This window comes from Mesoplodon densirostris, chromosome 5 (genome assembly GCF_025265405.1).
Source record: "Mesoplodon densirostris isolate mMesDen1 chromosome 5, mMesDen1 primary haplotype, whole genome shotgun sequence".
In the NCBI taxonomy this organism is placed as follows: domain Eukaryota; kingdom Metazoa; phylum Chordata; class Mammalia; order Artiodactyla; family Ziphiidae; genus Mesoplodon; species Mesoplodon densirostris.
Window position 1 is genome coordinate 16,340,240 of NC_082665.1, and position 22,261 is coordinate 16,362,500.

The following is a 22,261-nucleotide window of genomic DNA, read 5'->3' on the forward strand; positions in this document are numbered from 1 at the left end:
CATCCACGGATTCAACCAACCACTGCTTGTGAACTACTGCAGTATGTCTTTATTGAAAAAGATCTGTGTATAAGTGGACCCGTACAGTTCAAACCCATGTTGTTCAAGGGTCAACTGTATATTTTAAATGGTGGGGAAGTTACAGAAGAGGTTCCTAAATTTAGTAAAGGTAATTTGACATTTCTTGAAAGATACATGTGGGCTCTTAAAAATGTGATTAATTTGAGTGCTGGGATTATTTACATACAACTCTCCGGGACCTAAGAAAAAAATGAAAGCAGTCTGCAATATATATGCAAGAAGAAAACAGAAATATATGATAGAGGATAAAAAGTAGGAAAAATGTGACCAAGGAGAAGAATGGAGGCAGAAGCCATTCTAAGTAATAGAGAATGGAGAAAATAAGTAAAGGTAAACTTAAAACATTTAAAATAAAAGATTGTGTTTAATTACAGAATACACTATCATTGTACAAATGCCAACACAAAAGAATGAAAGTTCCTCTATCCCCAGCTGTTATTTACCTTTTGAGAATTTCTTATATACACATACACACAAACTTTGTTAGTTTTTCAAAAATATACATATAGGTTAGTACTACTTTGCAACTTGATTTTTTTCACTGCTCAGTAGTACATCATGAACCCCTTCTGGTTCAGTATATACAGAACTGACTTGTGTTTAATGGCTGGATATGTCACTCATGTTCAGTAACATGAATATACTGTAATTTATTTTACCAATCCCTTTGCTGATGGACATTTAGGTTAACTTCATTGTTTTGCCATTACAAGTAATGTTGAAATGAACATCCTCTTCATATACAAATATAATTTTTTTTTTTTTTTTTTTTTTGCAATACGCAGGCCTCTCACTGCTGTTGCCTCTCCTGTTGCAGAGCACAGGCTCCGGACGTGAAGGCTCAGTGGCCATGGCTCATGGGCCTAGCCGCTCCGCGGCATGTGGGATCTTCCCAGACCAGAGCATGAACCCGTGTCCCCTGCATCAGCAGGTGGACTCTCAACCACTGCGCCACCAGGAAAGCCCTACAAATATAATTTTTTATTATATATTCTCCACATAAAATATATGTAATATATAAAATTCAAATTATATATATAATATATATATTTACTTGCATTTGTGCAAATATTTCTGTAGGACTGATTCCTGGGTAAAAGGAAATGCCTTACTCTTCTGCCTTTTTCTATATGACAAATTTCTGACTTTACTTGTTAACTAAGAAATGACTTCTGTTTCAAATATGCCAAATGCATAAAGCTTTCAGTAGCATACACGGTAGATTAAGACTTGGTGAACTTGAGGACTGAAAGGATTTCTTGGCCTGCTTGCCTGGAAAGTGCAGTGGTCCCTTGTAGACCTTTTGTCTTCATTATTTTCAAAATTTCTTCTAAAACGAAAATTAAAACAAAAGGTAAAATCCAATTAAATCATGTGGTGAAGTACATATTATCACTAAACAGTTTAATGAGATGATAAACAGACTATTCACAAATTCTATTTATCTAAGAAAATAGCATATACCATGTAATTTCTATTGAAGTGAACTTGGACTTCAGATAGATGAGAGCACCTTGGATTTTCAGGGTGTTGCTGAGAATTCTAATCAGACTGAATAACTGCTTTGCAGTGGTAGCCTACTCTGGACTCAAAAGAAACGTTAGTTATACTTGCTGTTACAGTAAATGATTCATTTTTTAGTTGCTTGGCTCTAATCTCTGTCCTATATCCTCCCTTTTGAATGAAAAATGCCAACGAGAGTGTGTGCAAATCATATACTGACATTGAAAAGCGGTAGTAAGTGAAGTAGCTTATTTCTTTCAAGAGTACTGAAAAAAGCAAGACCTTCCCTTTCCAAATAAGTAGCACTAAAAAGATGAAACCAAGAAACTGGGGTTACAAAAAACAAAAAAAACCATCAAAACCAAACAAACTGAAAACCCTAGTTAATTATGATGTGATATGAGGGGCTGAGAATGTAACATATAAGATAATAATCAAACCTGAGATGTGCAGAAAAGAGAAGAAAGATTATGGTCGATTTAGTTAACCAAGTAATCTGAAAACCGAGATATAAAAATCGTATCAGGAGATACCTTTCATGATAAAACTTCAGATGAACTAAAGAGTATGCAGCAGAACTGTCAAAGACATGAAGACTAGAATATAGAGAGAAAATTCACAGGGTGAATTGCGGGTGAGGTGTTTTAGGAAGATTATAGATTCTGTATTTGAAAATTAGTTGATAAATTAGGGAAAAAACTCTCCCTCGCTCCAAAAAAGACAATACTCTTTAAAATCAGAAAAATCTACCTCTAAAAAAATCTTTCTCCTCTTTCAACATGAATGTTATGTCTGTATTATCTGTTGTCAGTGATTACATTCAATAACATTCTGGGTTACTACCATCTTTGACATAATTAGTCTTGACTTCAGCAAAGTAAATGGTTAAAAGATAAACTGGTCTGTATTACCTGGATTGTTTTCTTTAATGGTGACTAAATAGAACAATCCTCTTGGTGAAAGGAGCTCTGGAGCCAGTGGAAACAATCTGTCCATGACTTCACGACCATTTCTGCCACCAGCCCAAGCTGCCTCTATCCCGTGACTCCTTACCTGTGACCAATTAGAAAGATTGTTCTGTTTTGACTTAAGTTACATTAAAAAAACGGAATCTTTTTGACAAGTAACGTTCACCAAACAGGTATATGCTTTTTATTTTACTGCTGATGAGGAGGCAGCAGTAAAGCTGAATCGGAGCCCCACCATTTCCTAGCATGTGTGACCCTGCATAAGCCTGTCATCTTTTTTTTTTTTGCCCTTGGGATAGATCATTGTGTGATTAGCAACATAAAGCTAAAGGTCCTAAATATCTGTCACCATTTCACATTTAATTATGGCAGCTGGCACTACAGGAGAAAACTCCCTCACAGAGCCCTTCATGTCTCCAAATCTTATACAGATAAGTCTGTAATCTTGATGAATTAGTTTCCTCTCTTACCTGTAAAATTAGAAAAACAACAGTTTTATCTGTAAAATTAGGAAAATGATAAACAATTATTTTTATCCTTTAGGAATAAATGAGGAAGTATATTTAAAGTTTGAGAACAGTGCTCTGTGCATAATAATGTGGTTTAATAATAGTTGATACTATTAATACAATGTTTAAATTCTTATACTTAACATAGAACAATTAGGAAGAAACTAAAAGGGAGAACTTGTATTATAAGAGATCTACTTTGCAGCAACAAAGTTTCAAAATGTCCCACTGTATCTGGCTCTCTTCTAGATTACTGAGAGTACTACAGCCCTTTTTTAGGAACCCATTTATTACATAAAAGTACATTGAAGCATTTTTTCCTATAATGATCTAATTATAGTATAGAAACAAAACCCAGAGTTTATATAGTATTAAAAATCTTTAGATTCTTAACATTGTATATTATTTCTAAAACTTAAGAATACATCGAGAGATGAATGGATAAAGAAGATGTGGCACATATATACAATGGAATATTACTCAGCCATAAAAAGAAATGAAATTGAGTTATTTGTAGTGAGGTGGATGGACCTAGAGTCTGTCATACAGAGTGAAGTAAGTCAGAAAGAGAAAAACAAATACCATATGCTAACACATATATATGGAATCTAAAAAAAAAAAAAAAAAAAAGGTCATGAAGAACCTAGGGGCAAGACAGGAATAAAGATGCAGACCTACTCGAGAATGGACTTGAGGACACGGGGAGGGGGAAGGGTAAGCTGGGACGAAGTGAGAGAGTGGCATGGACATATATACACTACCAAATGTAAAATAAATAGCTAGTGGGAAGCAGTCGCATAGCACAGGGAGATCAGCTCGGTGCTCTGTGACTAGCTAGAAGGATGGGAGGGAGGGAGACACCAAGAGGCAAGAGATATGGGGATATATGTATATGTATAACTGATTCACTTTGTTATAAAGCAGAAACTAACACACCATTGTAAAGCAATTATACTCCAATAAAAACGTTAAAAAAAAGAATATCTTGATGAAATCACTCAAAAACTACTTAAACCCTAATACAATTATTTTCTTCCTAATCCCTTTAATGGTTTTTGTCCACATTTTAGTTTAAATTATTTACATACAATTATACATTCTGCTTTTATTCATTTATCATGGCATATATTTCCCCATTATAAATAATTTCTTGGGAATTGCCTGGCGGTCCAGTGGTTAGGGCTCCACACTTCCGCTGCAGGGGGCATAGGTTTGATCCCTGGTTGGGGAACTAAGATCCTGCAAGCCACATGGTGTGGCCGTAAAAAAGAATTTCTTTATACCTATAACCATATATATGCACAAATAATAGAAATATGTTCTTATACCTCCTTTAAAAAAAAAACTGTACTTTTCCCTTTCCCTGTTTTGCTTGTCTGCTACCCTCTCATCTTACATACACACACACACATTTTTCTTTTTTGTCCGTGTTTTACAAAAAAGGATTATATCTACATTCTTACCTGTATCTTGCTTTTCTCAACAGTACCATATGGAAATCTCTTCATGTGATCAGGTATAGTTCAATTTCCTTTTTAATGGCTGCATAATATTTTATTGTGGAAAAGTATCATTTCTTATTTAGCTATCGATGGGCATTCAGCATGTCCATTTGTTTAATTTTTTTGTATCTAATTTAAATTATTCTCATATTTATCATAAGCTCCTCAATATAATTTCCCACATAGTTAATCATACTATGGAATTTATCAGTTCCTCTGCTTTTTTTGTCATGCCTTTCCTCCTGGAGACTTCCCTTTTCTATCATTCCAAGAATTCCCTTTTTCTGGGGCCCATATCTTCCCGTTTCTTGGCTTACTCCCTTATTTTGGTGGAGCCCATTATCTGGATGTTTCACAGGGTAAAGTTACCTGTGGAAAGAGTGCATGGTGATGACAGCTTTTGCCAAGACTGTCCCTTGTCACCTCTGTTTCAATGTGGACTAGGAGCCCTCTGTGCTGGACCCTGTTTACATGCCCCCCAGGGATGCTCAGCCAGGTTTGTCTGCTTGCACTAGAGACCACCCTCCAGGAGGATTGCCTGGTAACAAGCACATTCTCACAGGCCATGGAGGGGAAGTTTTCATCTCTGGAAGGAGTCACGTTCAGTGGTCTGCTGACTGCCTACTACCTGGGCTTTGCTGTGCCTTCTCCTGATCCTTTATAAGTCACAGTTACAAACCAACAGTACCTAACCTCATGTTGAGGGATGTAATAGTAAGTATAGCCACAACTTTTTATATGTACAAACTCCTATTATTTGTATGTCTCCTGGATCTAACCTCTAAGTCTCTTACCTTTTACCTTCATTGTTTCCTTCTTTTTATCTTCATGCTCAATGCACTGAAATATTTTCATTTGGTTTCCATGCCACTGATTCAGGTCTTGACAGAGACTACATTATCTTTAAATTCATTTCCTAATGTTTTACACAGTAAAACATGTTTTCAGGCTCCAGAAAATCTTTGTTGTGCTGTATTTAACCCTGCTCTCCAGCTAATTGCTCAGCTAATGGAAATTATGACACTAGCTCTCTCTGTTGGAACTGTGACAAAGCCCAAGTCATTGCCCACACTCAATTACCTACATAATCACACACACAGCTTAGGAGTAGGAATGTGGGAGAAAGGAAGCCCATTCATCTCACCATGTTCCCAGAATCTCCTCCTCATTCACTAGTCTTCCCAGTAGTCTGTAGACCTGATACACCAGGATTTACTTAACTGTCTCTCTTCTGTTACATATATAGGTTCATATTACTTGTCATCATAAATAAAGGTGCACTAAACATATTTTTGTAAATTACAATTTATATTCTGTTGTTAATCATTTTTCTAAATTAGATCTCAAAGACTGAGATTATTGGACTAAAACATTTTTGTCACGCTTGATATTTATTTCCATAGTGCTTTTCTAAAGAGTTTTATTAAGCTGCAGGGACTTCCCTGGTGGTGCAGTGGTTAAGAATCCTCCTGCCAATGCAGGGGAGACGGGTTCAATCCCTGGTCCGGGAAGTTCCCACATGCAGAGGAGCAACTAAGCCCATGCGCCTCAACTACTGAGCCTGCGAGCCACAACTACTGAGCCCACATGCCACAACTACTGAAGCCCACGTGCCTTGAGCCCATGCTATGCAACGAGAAGCCACTGCAATGAGAAGCCCGCGCACTGCAACGAAGAGTGGCCCCCGCTTGCCGCAACTAGAGAAAGCCTGTGCACAGCAATGGAGACCCAACGCAGCCAAAAATAAATAAATAAATAAATTTATATAAAAAAAAGTTTTATTAAGCTGCATTTCCCTCAACTGCTGTCCACCTTACGACAATGACTTTCCTTCTCACGTGAGTTCATATGTCAGGGGAGCAACAACTTCTCAGTAGTAACAGCAGCAATATAGACCCTTCCCATCTTGGTAAAGGTGAATGTAATATTTATCAGCCTTGCCAGAGAGTGATCATCAAAGAATAAAATAGGTACAATAATTCAGAGGAAAGCTAGCTAGTCCATCACTAAACTTTTGTCTGCTTTGACCATCCTTTTGTGGTACGTGGGCCTCTCACTGTTGTGGCCTCTCCCGTTGCGGAGCACAGGCTTCGGACGCGCAGGCTCAGCGGCCATGGCTCACGGGCCTAGCCTCTCCGCAGCATATGGGATCTTCCCGGACCAGGGCACGAACCTGCGTCCCCTGCATCGGCAGGCGGACTCTCAACCACTGCGCCACCAGGGAAGCCCTGACCATCCTTTCTTTAAACTGGGAAATGGTTACTGTGGTTTGCCTTTTCATCACTGGAAATGCTACAGCGATGCGTGTCAGGGTTATAGCTTTTTCCTACCTGAGATGAGGACTGCTTTCCCCCACCCCCACTTCCTGACACCTGTGAAAGGAGGAAAGCTGAGGCTTTCAGAAATAATTCCTATGTGAATTTAAGGTGATTAAAAATATCTTTTTTTGAAAATTTGTTATTCATGATAAAGGTACACACAGATACATGAATTTAAACACCATGGCTTGATTTGGATGGGATTTTAAAGAATAGGTATGGACCACAGTTTGTATTTCCATTAGTTTCAGGTTCCTTTCCTATGTCTACCAATAGTATCCAATAATTGACAATTACGAGTAAAATGAGAGCAGTCTGTGTTATTAGCGGCTGACTGATGTCATATGATGAAGTATGTTTGACTTTTAGATAGAAAAAAGCTGAAAATATTAGTAATTAAATTTTGTTGTATGTCTTACCTCTTCAGGTGGAGTCACTACATAGGGAGGATTAAACACCAGAAGATCAACTTTTTCCTTCAATCTTGGTAGCAAGCCTTTGACCTAAAAAATGTTCAAAATAGTCAGAATTTTAAGCTGGACCCAGAAACAGTAAATAAGTAGATGGATAGATAGATATCCATCTAATCAATCTTTAAATATACTCTCTCATGTTTTTAGAAAAAATGTGTTAGAGAGCCAAATTTAAGACAGAAATGGAGATAAATATCTTTACACTTTCATTCAGATAAAGATTATATGCATTTACCTAAAAATAAGGAAAATAAACTATTTATCAGAATGAACACTCTGCTCTTCAACAGCTCACATGTTTACATTCTGGGCTCACTTTTAGAAGATAAAATAAGATGGAGGCAAGCTCTCATATATTCTACATAGATTTGTGCACAACTTTAAAGTTATAGCTGCTAACTTACACTTATTTTCTATAACCAAGGGAAATATTTTACAAGATGACAGAAAACATATATGAATGACAAAAATATCAGAAGACAGAGTTTTATTTTTCTTTCTACTTCTTTAATTACTTGTATATATATTGGCTAAAACAATTAGATATTAAAGAAACAAAGGACTAAAAATAGTGGGAAGAGACCTGTAAAACATCAGTTGTTTGGCATTTTATAAATATTTGAACTGATACAACTTTCTATAGAATAAGAAAGATGTCTTTTTAAAGAAAGTATATTTAGGGCAAAATGCCATTTAAAGCATCCCTCTGATTGAATTAAATAATGAAGTATTTAAAAAATTATGTCTGATGATGTCATCCTATACCTTCACAGGCACAGTAAAGTAAAAATGCTGTATCTGGATGACTTCTCACCCCTAAAGCCATTTCCTTCAATTATTACTTCACACTGACTCTCACTCATGAATTCCAACCGTTATTCTTCAAAGGTAACTTCTTTCTCTACTCATTTAAAAAGAGAACAGATAACTATTTTGCAGAACATAATTCAGGTGTATCTTCTGCAAGTAGAAAGGTGACTAGTTAATCTGCTGTTCTTTCTAGTAATAACATTGGTGAGTAAGTATATTTGAAATAACCAAAAGCTTTGTCTTCAATTCCATAAAGAAATTAAGTTTCCCAATTGTAAAAAGAATTCAAAAATGTAATTTTCCAGAAATGCTGAGTAAGGAAATTAGAAAAGAATTTGCTGTGTAATTATTTATGATGGCCCTGAGGTACTATATATTAATAATCATTTCAGTACTGGACTTCAAATAAAGGAACAAATTGATACTAAAAAAATAGAAAATTACGGAGTTAAAAAGAAAATGGATTTAAATGAGAAGTCACTGCAGACTGGATATAAAGTCTAATTACAGGCAACCCTCACTCATCCATATCTACCTTTTGAATAGTCTCACAGCACTAGAATAAACCCAAGAATTAAGAAGTAAGCAAAACAGGCCTCTGACAGCAAGTTTTAAATCCATACAGCAAAAGGTACCTTGTGTGAGAAGCACTTATTCAGAATCCCTTAACTCTCAGTTTAAATACAAGTCTAACTAAATTAATTGTTTGGTATTCTAGCACAAAGCACATGAAAAGAGACAGGAAAGTGCTATCAATGGGCAGCAGTGAAACATGACAACATAAAGCAAGTGTAAAGACAGACAAAGAGGAGAGAAAAAAACCCCTCAAAATCACTGCACGCTATAGCTACTTAATGTAAAGGCAGAAACACCTGAATAAACCTTAGTCATTATCATGTATAGTACAGAATAACTGATATTCATATTAATGACCCTGAATCACTAAAAGGTAAAATTATGTTCATTTTGTTTTAAGAATGTAAGGAAATGCATAAGACATATATGAAAAAGATTTTCTTCTAAAACTAAAAAAGAAATACAATGAAAGTACTACTTTGTGAACAAACTCAGTTATCCAAAACAATGATTTTCTTTTATATGATAGCTGTGACACTCTATGTCCAGTGTTCTGAATACAAGCAAATGTAAATAGTTTTGTAAACTGATCACAATACCTATGCTCATACCTACCTCTTCCTACCTTCTTTGCCACAAGTCAACACTCCACATCATGGTCAGCTTTCATTACTGAAAGAATGGATTCTGACAGCTTTAGAACTGACTACCACCAGTCATGCCAGTCATGTTATAATACAGCTGTGAGACCTCTCGACTTTGATTCGGAAGATGTGGGCTTAAATTCTGGATTTATCACTTTATTAATTATGTGACTTTCAAAAGTGTCCCTTACCTCTGTTAACAAAAATAGATATTCTGAATTTCTTGTACCTCTAAAGTTTTATTGTTCTATCAAAAAATATATAATACTAATTATGGACACATTAAAGAAACAACTTTAAAAATTTAGGGACTTCCCTGGTGGCACAGTGGTTAAGAATCTGCCTGCCAATGCAGGGGAAATGGGTTTGATCCCTGGGTCCAGGAGGAGCCCACATGCCGCGGAGCAACTAAGCCTGCAAGCCACAACTACTGAGACCCGCGCACACTCTAGGGCCCGTGTGCTGCAACTACTGAAGCTCGCACGCCTAGAGTCCATGCTCTGCAAAAAGAGAAGCCACTGCAGTGAGAAGCCTGTGCACCGCAACGAAGAGTAGCCCCCGCTCACTGCAAATAGAGAAAGCCTGCGCGCAGCAACAAAGACCCAATGCAGCCAAAAATTAATAAATTAATTAAAAAATAAATAAAATAAAAATTTAAAGAGTAAAATCACCACACTGATTATCTTTCTTGATAGTCTAATTTTTAATGGCAGTAACAACTTCTAGTGATATGTATAGAATTTCTTAGATCTTTGGCTTAATTCCTTCTAAGCTGTAAAATCATTTGTGAATTAAAAAAAAAGAAAAGCTCAATACCCTTATCAGTACAAGAATAATACAGGTCAAGAAGCATGGAAAGCATTTTATATTTCTTATGCCCACCTGGTACACACTATTATGATTTTTGCTTATAAAAAGGCAATCACATTTATAACTGAAAAAAAGTTCAGAATCATCCAAATCTTACTAATATAATGTAAAATGTTTTAAAAAATGGAACTGAAAAACGTATGATGTGTAACATAAAATGATGGTTCTGTAGTTGTCATTTGTTGCTTTTACCTGCCCAGGACCCATTCTGCCCTTCATCTGATTACATGTCCTTGACTTTCATTAGGGAAACTCTACCTCCTCTCATTCTCAATCCAAGTGGCTTGGATTATCCCAACTGAGCTGCCGGAGTGGGACTATGACTCAGGCTCGAGCCAATCATGTGCATATTCCAGTCCCCCTTGAGAGATAGGCATATGACTAAAGCTGATATAAATGGCACTCATTCTAGGGCTTCTGCTAGAGTAACTGAATAGAAAGTGTTTCTTTCCCTGTGAAGTTGCTGAGAAACAAGATACATACATGCAAGCATCTTGTTACCATGAAGGGAACGACTGCTGAGGAATACAGTCACTAGAGAGAAGTTTACAGCTAAGAAAAAGATGCCTGTAACATCATTTGAGTTCCTGACACCGTTCACTCTTTTTATTAAAGCCAGTTTGAGCATTCTTCTGACTGAAAGATACTTGATCTATACAGGCCAAGAGAAAGTCCCTTTGAATTATGGAAAAGATGGATTATATTAGTCAAGAATTTACTTTGTTCAGCGGGTTAAAAGTTAATTAATGACTCAAGTTTATTTGACCTAAATCACCTTGACCTTAACTTACTTGAAAAGAAAATTAATTATTACAGTACTGGACAAGAACTAACAGCTTACCAAATCTGTAATTATTGGTTGAATGTGGACTTTGTTACAGCGTGCTGTCTCCAGTGTACATGCTGCTGCCTCAGGGTTGACATCAGTGCACCTATAAACAGAAAAGAAACCAACTACATCCTGTGTCTACGGACAAAAACGCAAGGAATGTTCTACTCCTTTTACATAAAGTAGATCTATAAAAAAATTGGAATGCTTTAATAATGGTGAATAAAAAAAAGAACTCAGATTTGTTACATTGATGAGAAAGATTGTTATTATATTGATATAATGTCCAAGAGTAGACAAATACACTTACATGCACACATATCTGGAGGAATTTATTAAATTATGAATCCAGCAGAAGAATACTATGTAGCTACCAAAAATGAAATTTAAAAGGAAAATGCTCATCATACAATATTAAATGAAAAACATAGGAAATGAAAAAAAATAGAGGAAACACAGTTGGACCATGTGTGGTAAAATTTATAGGTGATTTTTTAAAAATTATTTATTTGGTTGCGCCTGGTCTTAGTTGTGGCACGTGGGCTCCTTAGTTGTGGCAGGTGGGTTCCTTAGTTGTGGCATGCAAACTCTTAGTTGTGGCATGCAGGTGGGATCTAGTTCCCTGACCAGGGATGGAACACAGGCTCCCTGCATTGGGAGCATGGAGTTTTAAACACTGCACCACCAAGGTGATTTTTATTTTCTTCTTTATATTTTCTATATTCTTAAATCTTCTAAAGAGAAATTTTATTAACTTCCAATTTTTTCTGATAATCAACTTATGTATCTAAAATAAGATTCATTTTTTATTCTAATAATTTAATATAAAATTAAAATAATAAATAATATGAAAAAAATTGAGAAGATGCTGAGCTGGTGCAGGACCAGGCCCGCCTAGTACAAAGTTAAGGAGGTAGGGAGGAAGGTGGGGAAGCAGGAGGGAGGCAAACTGCCCTGCACAATGGTGAGGAGGCAGCTCAGAATGTGGTGGGTGGTATTAACGGCTGGTTTGACACTTTGGTGTGTACAATGTACTAAAAAAAGACAAAGGGAATTCTAAATCCTTCTAAACCAGCTGGTGAGGGAAGAGGGCAGGACAAGGATGGGGATAAGGGAACCAATGTAGGCCTTTTGAAGGCCTCCGAGGGGAGGGGCTGGAATGTACTGTGTGGTTAGCAATGGCGTGGGAATGGATGGGAAAGGGCCAAAGTGAACTGTACCATGAAATGAAGCGATGGAAGAAAGACCCATGCCTTGGCCAGCAAAGCCAGGGCAAAGGTCTGGGGAGGGGAGGAAGAAAGAGAGGGACTGGGTCCCAGTAGCCTGGGTGCAGTGGTTAAGAATCCACCTGCCAATGCAGGGGACACGGGTTCGACCCCTGGTCCAGGAAGATCCCACATGCCGCGTAGTAACTAAGCCCGTGCACCACAACTACTGAGCCTGCTCTCTAGAGCCCGCAAGCCACAACTACTGAGCCTGCATGCCACAACTACTGAAGCCCACACGCCTAGAGCCTGTGCTCTGCAATAAGAGAAGCCACTGCAATGTGAAGCCCGTGCACCGCGATGAAGAGTAGCCCCTGCTCGCCACAACTAGAGAAAGCCCACGTGCAGCAACAAAGACCCAATGCAGCCAAAAATAAATTAATTAATTTTAAAAAAAGATTCAAATTTAGAGATGACCTAAAATTATTATGCTTCTTATATAATTATGCAGTATGATGGAATGGTTTTGAACATGTAATTATAACTTTTAGGGAAGCATAACTTGCATCTGAGTACTTACTACGCTTAAATAGACACTATCAGATACATATTATTTACTTACAAAAATGATTTCATTCAAGCAAGATGTGGATGAATTTGTATACTTACATGTACAAAGCTTGAGGACCTATCATAGAGGCTAGGAATGCAGATACCACTCCAGACCCTGACCCTACTTCAAGGCATATCTCCACTCTAAAAAAACAAAATAAAACAAGTATTAGTAGTGGTATTAAAATACACATCTCGGAAAATAACTCATGCTACTTGTATGTCTGTTTCTCCAGCATCATCCCTCACCTACAAATATATGGAAATATAAAACAAATTTATAAATAAGCTGATTTCCGACAACCACTCTGTGCTTAATACTGAATAGTTCAAAACTGTTTTGGGGTATGTAATTTATTTTAAGTCTGTAAAATAGTAATATAACAGGTAGCTTTCAATTAATTTCTATAAAACATTACATAAACCATGGAATGTTAATTTAGGGTTGGAAATATTAATATGGAAGACATCAGCCCTTCCCACAAGGAGCTTCTAGTTTGGTATTTCCTAAAATGATAGGGTATTATTACAATATTTATTTATGAAAAACATTTTCTCTGTCACTTTGAAGTAATTTGTAAGTCCATCAGCATATCCCAGGGAAAGAAAAGTTCCCCCATTCTACTGATAACAGATTTAGAGCAGCAAAGAAATTCCCTATTTGTGCAGCTCTTCACTGAATTGGGAAAATATCTGAGTATCTGATCTTAGAATATTAATAATACTCCTAAGAATGCTATTGAATATAATAAACTCTTGATTCTACTGTATTTGACCTTCCCTATAATCATATATATACATCAAAGGCACGAATTATCTCCATTACAGAAATAGGTTTGATGGGATACAGGGGCCTCTCTAGCGCCTAACTTTCCAAACAACTATTCAAAAACAACAAACTCCAGGGGTTTCTCACTTTTGGAACCATTTCTACACATCTGACAAGCCTTTACTGTGCTGTAGGAAGGTCTGTTGAATCTTCCCAGGCGGCTTCTACTTGAAAATAACTATTGTAGCCTCATAAATAATTAAAACTCCAAGACCAGAAATACCCAAGACTTTAAAGCAAAATCGGTTCCTTTTAAAGCACACTTTGCAAGGCACTTTGTGCTTGTAAATCTTTCTGTGATATCTTGATAATAAAAGACAAGTTATAAAACAGTACTGTCCCATTCTATATTCCAGTAAATCCAAAAGTTCCACCGTTCACAATGAAAAACTAGTTTAACAATAGTTGGGGCATTTTACACATGGAAAAATCTGACCACGAGGGATAAATAAACACAATATGGATCTTTGAAGCCTGACAACTCTTTGTTTCATCCTGAGGAAACCCATTTCAACTCTTGATCTTTACATAAATCTAATTATCCAAATTTCCTTCATTTAAAAAATGACAATGTAAGTATTCACTTTTTATATTATTAATTTAAAACTTATATGAGCACTTCAACAAATCAATTTTAATACTTATTAGGAGCTAGGGTATCTTCTATAGGTAGCTAGCTGCATGTAACTTTAATTTTTTTAGTTCAATGAAAAATTCAGTACTAGTCACATCTCAAGTGCTCAGTAGTCACATGGGGCTAATGGCTGTTGCTAGATAGCTGACTATGCTATTCAGTGGGTTTAAATACACTCCCCTACTCCAATATTTTACAACCTCATTTCCTTTTTGTGCCCTTCCATTGCTAGAGGATGCTTTTATGTACTGAGTAAATTAATGCCATGCGACGCTGATATTTACTACAAGTTGTAATATTAAGACGCATTGTTTTCAGAATGTTTTGCTTTTGAACGTGTTATAATATCGCTACTCTCAGGGGCTTGGGGTCTTCAGTTAACAGCTGATAGGAAAAGATACATCCCGGCGTGGTGAGGAAGCATGGAGCCCCTGAAACCAAAACACCATCTTGGCAACTGCGGACAGATCCCCGCTACACTGACTACATGTATCCACGGAAAAATCCTCAGTTACAGTGTTCTGGTGTCAACTGTCGCCAAGTGGACCGACACCGCCTCCTCTCGGGGACGGCGGCGACAGTCCTTGCCTTGATCGTCCGCCGCCGCCTCTCCAGGACTCCCGAGCCCTCTCCCGCGGGGACCCTCGCCCTCCTCGCACCCCGTGAGTTCGGCTGCCGCCGCCTCGAGCGCGTCCAGCAGCAGGAATGTGTCCTCCGCGGGCTCGTACACGTCGCTGAAGGAGCCACGGCCCACATGCCTGTGCAACGGCGTAGGGAACCAAGGCGCCGCCATCTTTCGCTCCTCCGGCTCACGCTTATGCGCAATGCGCATGCGTGCGTGCAAGGGCGCAGGCCCAGCAGTGGGGGCGGGGCACCGGGGGGCGGAGAGTCGCCTCGCTTACAGGTTGTCAGGAGATGCACTTGGAATGTCTAATTAGACGGTTATATAATCTGCAGCTACTAACATTTGCTTTCCTCTTTAGAGTATTAAAATTTGTTTTATTTTATGGACTAGCACCGGATAGAGGCAGCCTCTATTGTTTTTGATTAAGGGGAATGTTTTCTCTCTCTATTCTACACTTAGAAGTTTCCTTCTATTCCTTGTTGGCAAAGATTTGAAAAAATACATAATGTAATGGTTACTAAATTTAACCTTTTTTTTTTTTTTCTTTTACAACCATTGAACTTTCAACGTTGAGCCTTAAGGTTAAGATTTGTTTTCCTTACTTCATTTTTAGTAGTGCAATATAGTACAAAACTTGCCTTTCTTATGTTGAATCATGAATGCTCTCTTTCTATAAACCTCACTCAAGCAAAACGATGCATTTTTCTTTTATTTAATACACGGTTGAATTTGAAATGCTAATGATCTAGCTCTGTTTTGTATCAGGGTTATGCTTCCTTAGGACATAGTTTCTGGAGCATTTGGTAGAACTACCCATAAAACAGATTGGGCTTGGTGCTTTTAGTGTGTGGTTCTCTGGTGTTTGGGGGAATCTTCTATAGGTTATTAGACTATTCAGCTATTTGCATTCTTTTTGAGTCAGTTTTTGAAATTTCTTTCTCACTAAAATATTTAAATTTGAGAAATAAAAATACAAAGTACTTGGATAACATTTTTAAAAACCTTGAATATCCACCACCCAGAATTGACAATTGGTAGTATTTTCTCATGTTTCCTTAAAATAATTTTAAAATATAAGAACTAAAATATTACAAGTGAAGTGGATGTTCTTTCTGTACTCACTTTCAGTTCCATTTTGTAATCCTCAATCCAAAATAACTTCTTTCATGGATTTAGGATCCATCTAACCCATGTTTTCATGCTTTTATTCATACATTCATAGACAACATCTGGTTTATGTGTTTTCATATTTGTGTAACTGGTGATAGGTTGGACGTATTGTTCTTCAAATTTCCTTTTCACTCAACATTATCTGAGATTTGTATTTTGGTATATAAAGTTAGTTTACTCCTCTTAATTGCCACATAGTTTTTTTTGAAATTATAAAACAATTGCTATCTGGCATGGATAAATATCAATTGGTAAACATTTAGTTTTTTCCAAGTTTTCACTGTTATGAACGACACTGTAATCAACTTTCTTAAACGTGGCTTTTTCTGGTCTTTACAGAAATTTCCTGGGATTCCACCCAGAGTGGATCAGCAGGGTTGTAATATGTACACATTTTAAAATTTACTTGACATTTTCAAATTTCAAAATTTCTCCCCAAGCTAATTTTACTTATTTATATTTCTGCCACCATTTTGTGGCAGATTTTAATATTTAATATTGTTAGATTTATTTTTTTGTTTATTTTAAATTGAATTGTTCTAATTGCTAACTGAGGTTAGGCATGTGTTCATATTTTCATCATTTGAGTTTCTTCCTTTGTGAACTGTCTGTTCATTTTTGCATGTTTTTCCTTTTTGGTTTTGTTTTTATTTTTACCAAGGTTAATAACATACATAGCCCAAATAATTCTACATGATTTATTATGAAAAAACAATCCACTCTAGCACCCAACTTCTCATGTCTCATTTCCCAGGGGTGGCCATTTTCAACTTTTAGCTGTTTCTTTGGCCATCTATTCCCATCTTTCTATATACCAAGCTTATAATGATATTACTTGATTTGTCAACTTTAGCCTTATCTGTTGAGTTCCCATAGTAGGAGGTAAAGTTCTCATGATAGAAGGCAAGAATTTAATTCTTCTGCCTCAAATAAACAAATGCAATTGCCACCCCCTCTCTCCCCATGTTCTCAATATGATTATATCATGATTTTTTACATTATTTTTTATATAAATGCTACTCAAAACAGATGTGTAATATACTAGTTACATTTGCTTTCTTGTACAACTTTTTGCTTTTCCTTAAAGTTAGTAATTATCCAGTATATTAGTTTCCTAGGCCTGTCATAACAAATTACTACAAGCTAAGGGGTTTAAAAGAACAGAAATTTATTCTCCCGTAGTTCTGGAAGTGAGAAACTCAAAATCAAGGTGTTGGATAGGCCATGCTCTCCATGAAGCCTCTAGGTAAGAATACTTCCTTGCTTCTCCTAACTTCTGGGGGTTACCAGCAATCATTGACCTTCCTTGGCTTGTGGCAGTGTAGCGCCCATCTCTGCCTTAGTCTTCACATGGCTTTCTTTCCTGTATGTCTTTGTATCTCCAAATATTTCCTTATTAGGACACCAGTCATTAGATTTAGGTCCGTAGCTATTCTAGTATGACCTCATTTTAACTTGATTATATTTGGAAAGATTCTATTTGCAAATAAGGGCATATACACAGAGGTGGGGGTGAGTGGATGGTTTAGGACCTCAACATGTCTTTTGGGGGAATATGATTCAACCCACAACACCTAGTGATAAGTACTTTTTCACTTGCATAGTGTTCTACATATCAAAGTTCAGCCTCAAAGTCTCTTCTAATTGTTTATCCTATGCCTGCCCACCACCCCGCCCCACATATATTTAAAGACATTGAGAATGCCGATTATTTCTATGGAATCTATTTAGGCACCAATATATGGCTCTGGGGTTCATTCCTTAGTTTTGCCTCTTCACCTTCGTTCTCAGGCTAATCCTCTTTTTGGTACCAAGATTGCTGCATCTTTACAGCTTCATGTCACCAAATTCAGTGGAAGAGTCTTTTTTTCCAGTTGCTTGCACAGAAGTCCTTGTCATTCGCTCTTTCTTATTGGCTCCGAATAGGTCATGTGCTAATGATTGACTTGATCCTGTGACCAGGTAGATGACATGAGCTCCCCCCGCCTCTCTTGGGATGCGGAGGCGGTGGGCCCCCCACAATCAGAGAGCCAGAATTATCCACCAAAGCAAAATTGTGGTACTGATATAGATGCTGGGCAAAAAACATGAGCTGTCTACTACATGAAAGTTTTTCATATGTTTGGTAATTATTTACCTTCAGTTTGTTATTGCATTTTGATTTTGTTTTTCAGTATTTTTTGCTATGCGGATATTTTAAAATATTTATTAAATCTACTTTTAAAGTTTCTGATTCTTGCATTGTGCTTAGTAATGTCTTTCCCACTCTCTGCTCTTTATTTTCTGGTTTTAAAGTATAGACTTCACTATATTAATTGGATCTACCTTATTACTTAGGTCATTAGGTCTTCTAGAATCTTATTTTATATCTACTTGATTTTCTATGGCCTGAATGAAGTGATTTAATTGTTTATAATTGACGCAATCAAAAGTCTTTCATTATTAGCATGCTCCTGTCTACTTATATATTTTTTGGTAGTTTTTGAATTTTCATGATATACCAGTTGGGTCACTGATATTTATGATCAATACATCTTATTTGAGGATTATGTTTACTATAAAATGTCTTTGTCTTGCTTACTGCTTTTTGTTGTGAATTCAACCTTGCTTAAGATTAAGAACACAACACTGCTTTCTTTTTGTTTCCATTTTCTTACTATGCCTTTGTCCTTTTTTCACTGTAATTTTTTCACCCTTAAACTTTGAAACACACACATGCACACAAAGACATTATGTTCTCACGGTTTTCCCACTGATCAGCATCATATCCTCTCTTAATAAAGATAAAAATGTTAGCATGCTTTCACTTGTTTCTCCTAATGTCTCCCAACCCCATTTCGCATGTTGAGATCACCTGAGAATTTAGATGATACTTTTGTTTTTTTTAAAAACAGCTGACATGGGCTTCCCTGGTGGCGCAGTGGTTGGGAGTCCACCTGCCGATGCAGGAGACATGGGTTCGTGCCCTGGTTCGGGAAGATCCCACGTGCCGCGGAGCGGCTGGGCCCGTGAGCCATGGCCGCTGGGCCTGTGCGTCGGGAGCCTGTGCTCCATGGCGGGAGAGGCCACAGCGGTGAGAGGCCCGTGTACTGCTAAAACAAATAACAAACAAAAAAACAGCTGACAGTGATTTTAATTTAATGACTCTACTGGCTCTCTGATCCACATATTTATAGTATCCCATGTTTTTTCCTAGGACTCATATTTAGCTGGAATACATTCTTTATTAATTTTTACTGATGGTAGTATCCCAAATATCTTTATTTTACTCTTCAACCTAAGAAGTAGGTTGTGTGTATAAAGAATTCTAGGTTGAGAATCATTTTCCCTTAGAATTTTGAGAACATTTCTCCAGTGTCTTCCTAACATCCAGTGCTGCTGATGAGATGTAGTGCCAATCTGAGTCTTATTCCTTTATGGAAAATGTAATTTTGGCCCTGGAAATGTATATTTTTGGTTTTCTGAAAGACTCAAGGTAGGATATGCATATCCATAAGTATATCTATATGTGTGATGGTTAATTTTATGTGTCAGTGTGGTTGAAACATGGTGCCCAGAAACTTGGTCAAACCTTATTCTGGATGTTTCTGTGAGGGTGTTTTCAGATGAGATTAATATTTAAATCAGTTCACTTGTATTAAAGCAGATTGCTCTCCCCAATGTGGGTGAGCTGACACCCAATCAGTTGAAGGTCTGAATAGAGTAAAAGACTGACCTCCCCAGAGCAAGAGGGAATTCTGCACCAGATAACCTTTGAAACTGCACTACCACATCAGTTCTTCTGGTGTCTCCAGCTTGCTGGACCACCTTGCATATCTTGGGACTTGTCAGCCTCTGTAATTGTGCAAGACAATGCCTTGAAATAGAACTCTTCCTATATATACACATCCTGGTTCTGTTTCTCTGGAGAACACCAACTAATACTATATGTGTATATTATACTTTTCATTTTGTTAAATACTTGGTGGACTCTTTCAATGTGATCAGTCTTTCTTCCATCAGTTCTGGGAAGTGTATTTCTATGTTTTCTTTGATTTTCCCTCTCCTTCATTCTCTGTTCTTGTCTCCTGGAGATCCAGTCATATAGATGGAGATACACCTAGATGTCTTCAGGTCTTTTTATTTTTATTCTTTCAATCTGTCTTAGATTGGGTTACCTGAAATGGACTCTGAGGTGTGTGTACAGGAAGTTTATTGCCAAAGTTCTCTAGGAAACAATATCTGTGAGGGGGAGAGAGGCAAGGTAGGGAAAAGGGAGAAGTTGAGCCATAATGCAGTTGCAACCAAGGCCTCAGCTGACCTTACATGGAGCTCTGGAGCTGGGATGACCCTTCAGATGGTCCCAAATTCAAGCAAGGGGATTTGTGTGCCTTTGGGGAAAGGACTTATAACCTTGGGCAGGCAGTTCTCTTTCCTAAGGGCAATTCCTGCAGAGAGACTTGGCTGTGAGCTGTCAGCAGCCAAAGGTGGTGGAGTGCCTTGGTCCCTAAGGGGCAATCTGGGTGACATACTACAGCACTCCCTACACCATCTCTGCCATTTAGAGGGAAATTTAGGCTTCCAGCTAACATGTCCTCTCTTTAGTTGAACATATTCTGCTTTTTGCCTTCTCTAGTGAGATTTTTATTTGGTAAACCTTTTTCTTCCTAGTATAGCGTTTTAAAAAATAATAATCTTTTGTTTCATGGAGGCAATATCTATTCTCATCCCTTGGAGATTTACTTTTTTTTTGAAGTTTCCATCTGTTTGCTGTATAAAGTCGAATTTGGTGAAGTTTCCTTTTTTCATTATGTTGTATGTTTCTCTTTCATGGTGTTTGTTTACCTCAGGTGTTTAATTTTCGGTTGCATGCTCATCTTTGTAGTTGAGGTTCTGTTAGCCCACGTATGTAAGCAGTATGCTTACCACAGTTAGCCTCCAGGGATTTTGAGAAGATGAGGTGTTGTGCTGCCAGGCAGGGCATACCAGTAACTTCTCTTAAGGAAGTGGAGCTCCCTGTTTCTCTTAAGCATGGCCTCTGGCCCAACACTCATACCCAATACTCCAGTCTGTGTCTGTTATCTACTCAACAGAGGGAGTTAGAGGGGAGTTAGAAATCGCCTGCCTACTGCTCTGATATTGATGGAATCAGCCACCCTAGTGGTTGCTCCAGGATTCCCTCCAACTCCTTGTGTCCACAAGCTGTACACTTGGCATTCTCTGGTCACTCCTGACTTTCCTCTGACTGTCACATCCTTCCTGCTCCCTTTTTAGGATGAGTGGGACACTGTATCACCTCACTCCCTGTATCCTTTCCATCTTCCTTATAGTAAGTCTTCCTGGATTCCTGAGGCTGCAACCCTCAAAAACTACATTTTTTAGATTCCCCTGAAGCTCCAGTTTTAGATGTGATTTAAATCCCACCAATCATTTACAACCACGTAAGTTTTGGAAGGAAGAGTGGAACACTCTGATGTAGAGGCTGACTTCTTGCCTGTGTTATTTCTGCTGGCAAGCTGCATTGTAGAGGGGTTTGATTTTTTTGCAACAACTCTGACAGGATTCTCAGTGTTAGGCCTCTAGCTTCATGGGTATCGAGAGACAGAGCACAGTTCCTTCATTTTGCAGCTGTGGATGGGCGTGTATGTGATTTGAGCTTGCAGTTAGCAGCTGCAGCAGCTGATTCCTGATTCCATGGTTTCCTGACTGTGGCAGGGCCAGTAGCTCAGTTCTGTAATGTGCCTTTAGGAGGTGTTCCTGGAAGTTCAGCTCAGAGCTGACCTTCTTTAAACCTTTCAATGATTATAATACCCATTGGATATCATATTTAAAAAATTCCTTTTAGCTTGAACTAACTGGAGTGGATCCTATGATATGCAACAAAACCCTCACCGATACATGGGGATGCCCTGCATTTTCTGGTATGTTGTGATAATACCTTCTTATTTCAGAGATGTTTTACATTTGTTATTTTAAGGATATTTGGTTCCATCATTACTGGTGGTTTTGGTGGTATGGTAGTAAAATCAAATGCTTAGGCATTTTGATTTCATCTTCTTAGTGAGAATTCTTTTTTCTCAGTGGCAATGGAGCCTAATAGCATATTGCAACAAGGTATATTTCT

At 37.6% G+C, this 22,261-nt stretch overlaps 1 protein-coding gene across 1 annotated transcript; it reads right to left on the reverse strand.

Annotated features, from left to right (window-relative positions):
* Positions 1-465: 465 nt before the first annotated feature.
* Positions 466-15,164, reverse strand: N6AMT1 (N-6 adenine-specific DNA methyltransferase 1). The gene is made up of 6 exons (XM_060099777.1): positions 15,023-15,164; positions 12,958-13,044; positions 11,096-11,186; positions 7,301-7,384; positions 2,496-2,637; positions 466-1,411 (listed from the first exon to the last, which is right to left on the reverse strand). The coding sequence occupies exons 1-6, from the start codon at positions 15,154-15,156 to the stop codon at positions 1,305-1,307; spliced, it is 645 nt and encodes a 214-aa protein (XP_059955760.1). The 5' UTR covers positions 15,157-15,164; the 3' UTR covers positions 466-1,304.
* Positions 15,165-22,261: the final 7,097 nt, after the last annotated feature.

Excerpts from the sequence above, each read along its gene's own strand:
- N6AMT1 (XM_060099777.1), bottom strand. The coding sequence starts at position 15,156 with ATGGCGGCGCCTTGGTTCCCTACGCCGTTGCACAGGCATGTGGGCCGT. Across the intron at positions 7,385-11,095 it reads AACCAATAATTACAGATTTG|GTCAAAGGCTTGCTACCAAG; the intron begins GTAAGCTGTTAG and ends AACATTTTTTAG. Across the intron at positions 2,638-7,300 it reads TAGTGACTCCACCTGAAGAG|GTAAGGAGTCACGGGATAGA; the intron begins GTAAGACATACA and ends AATTGGTCACAG.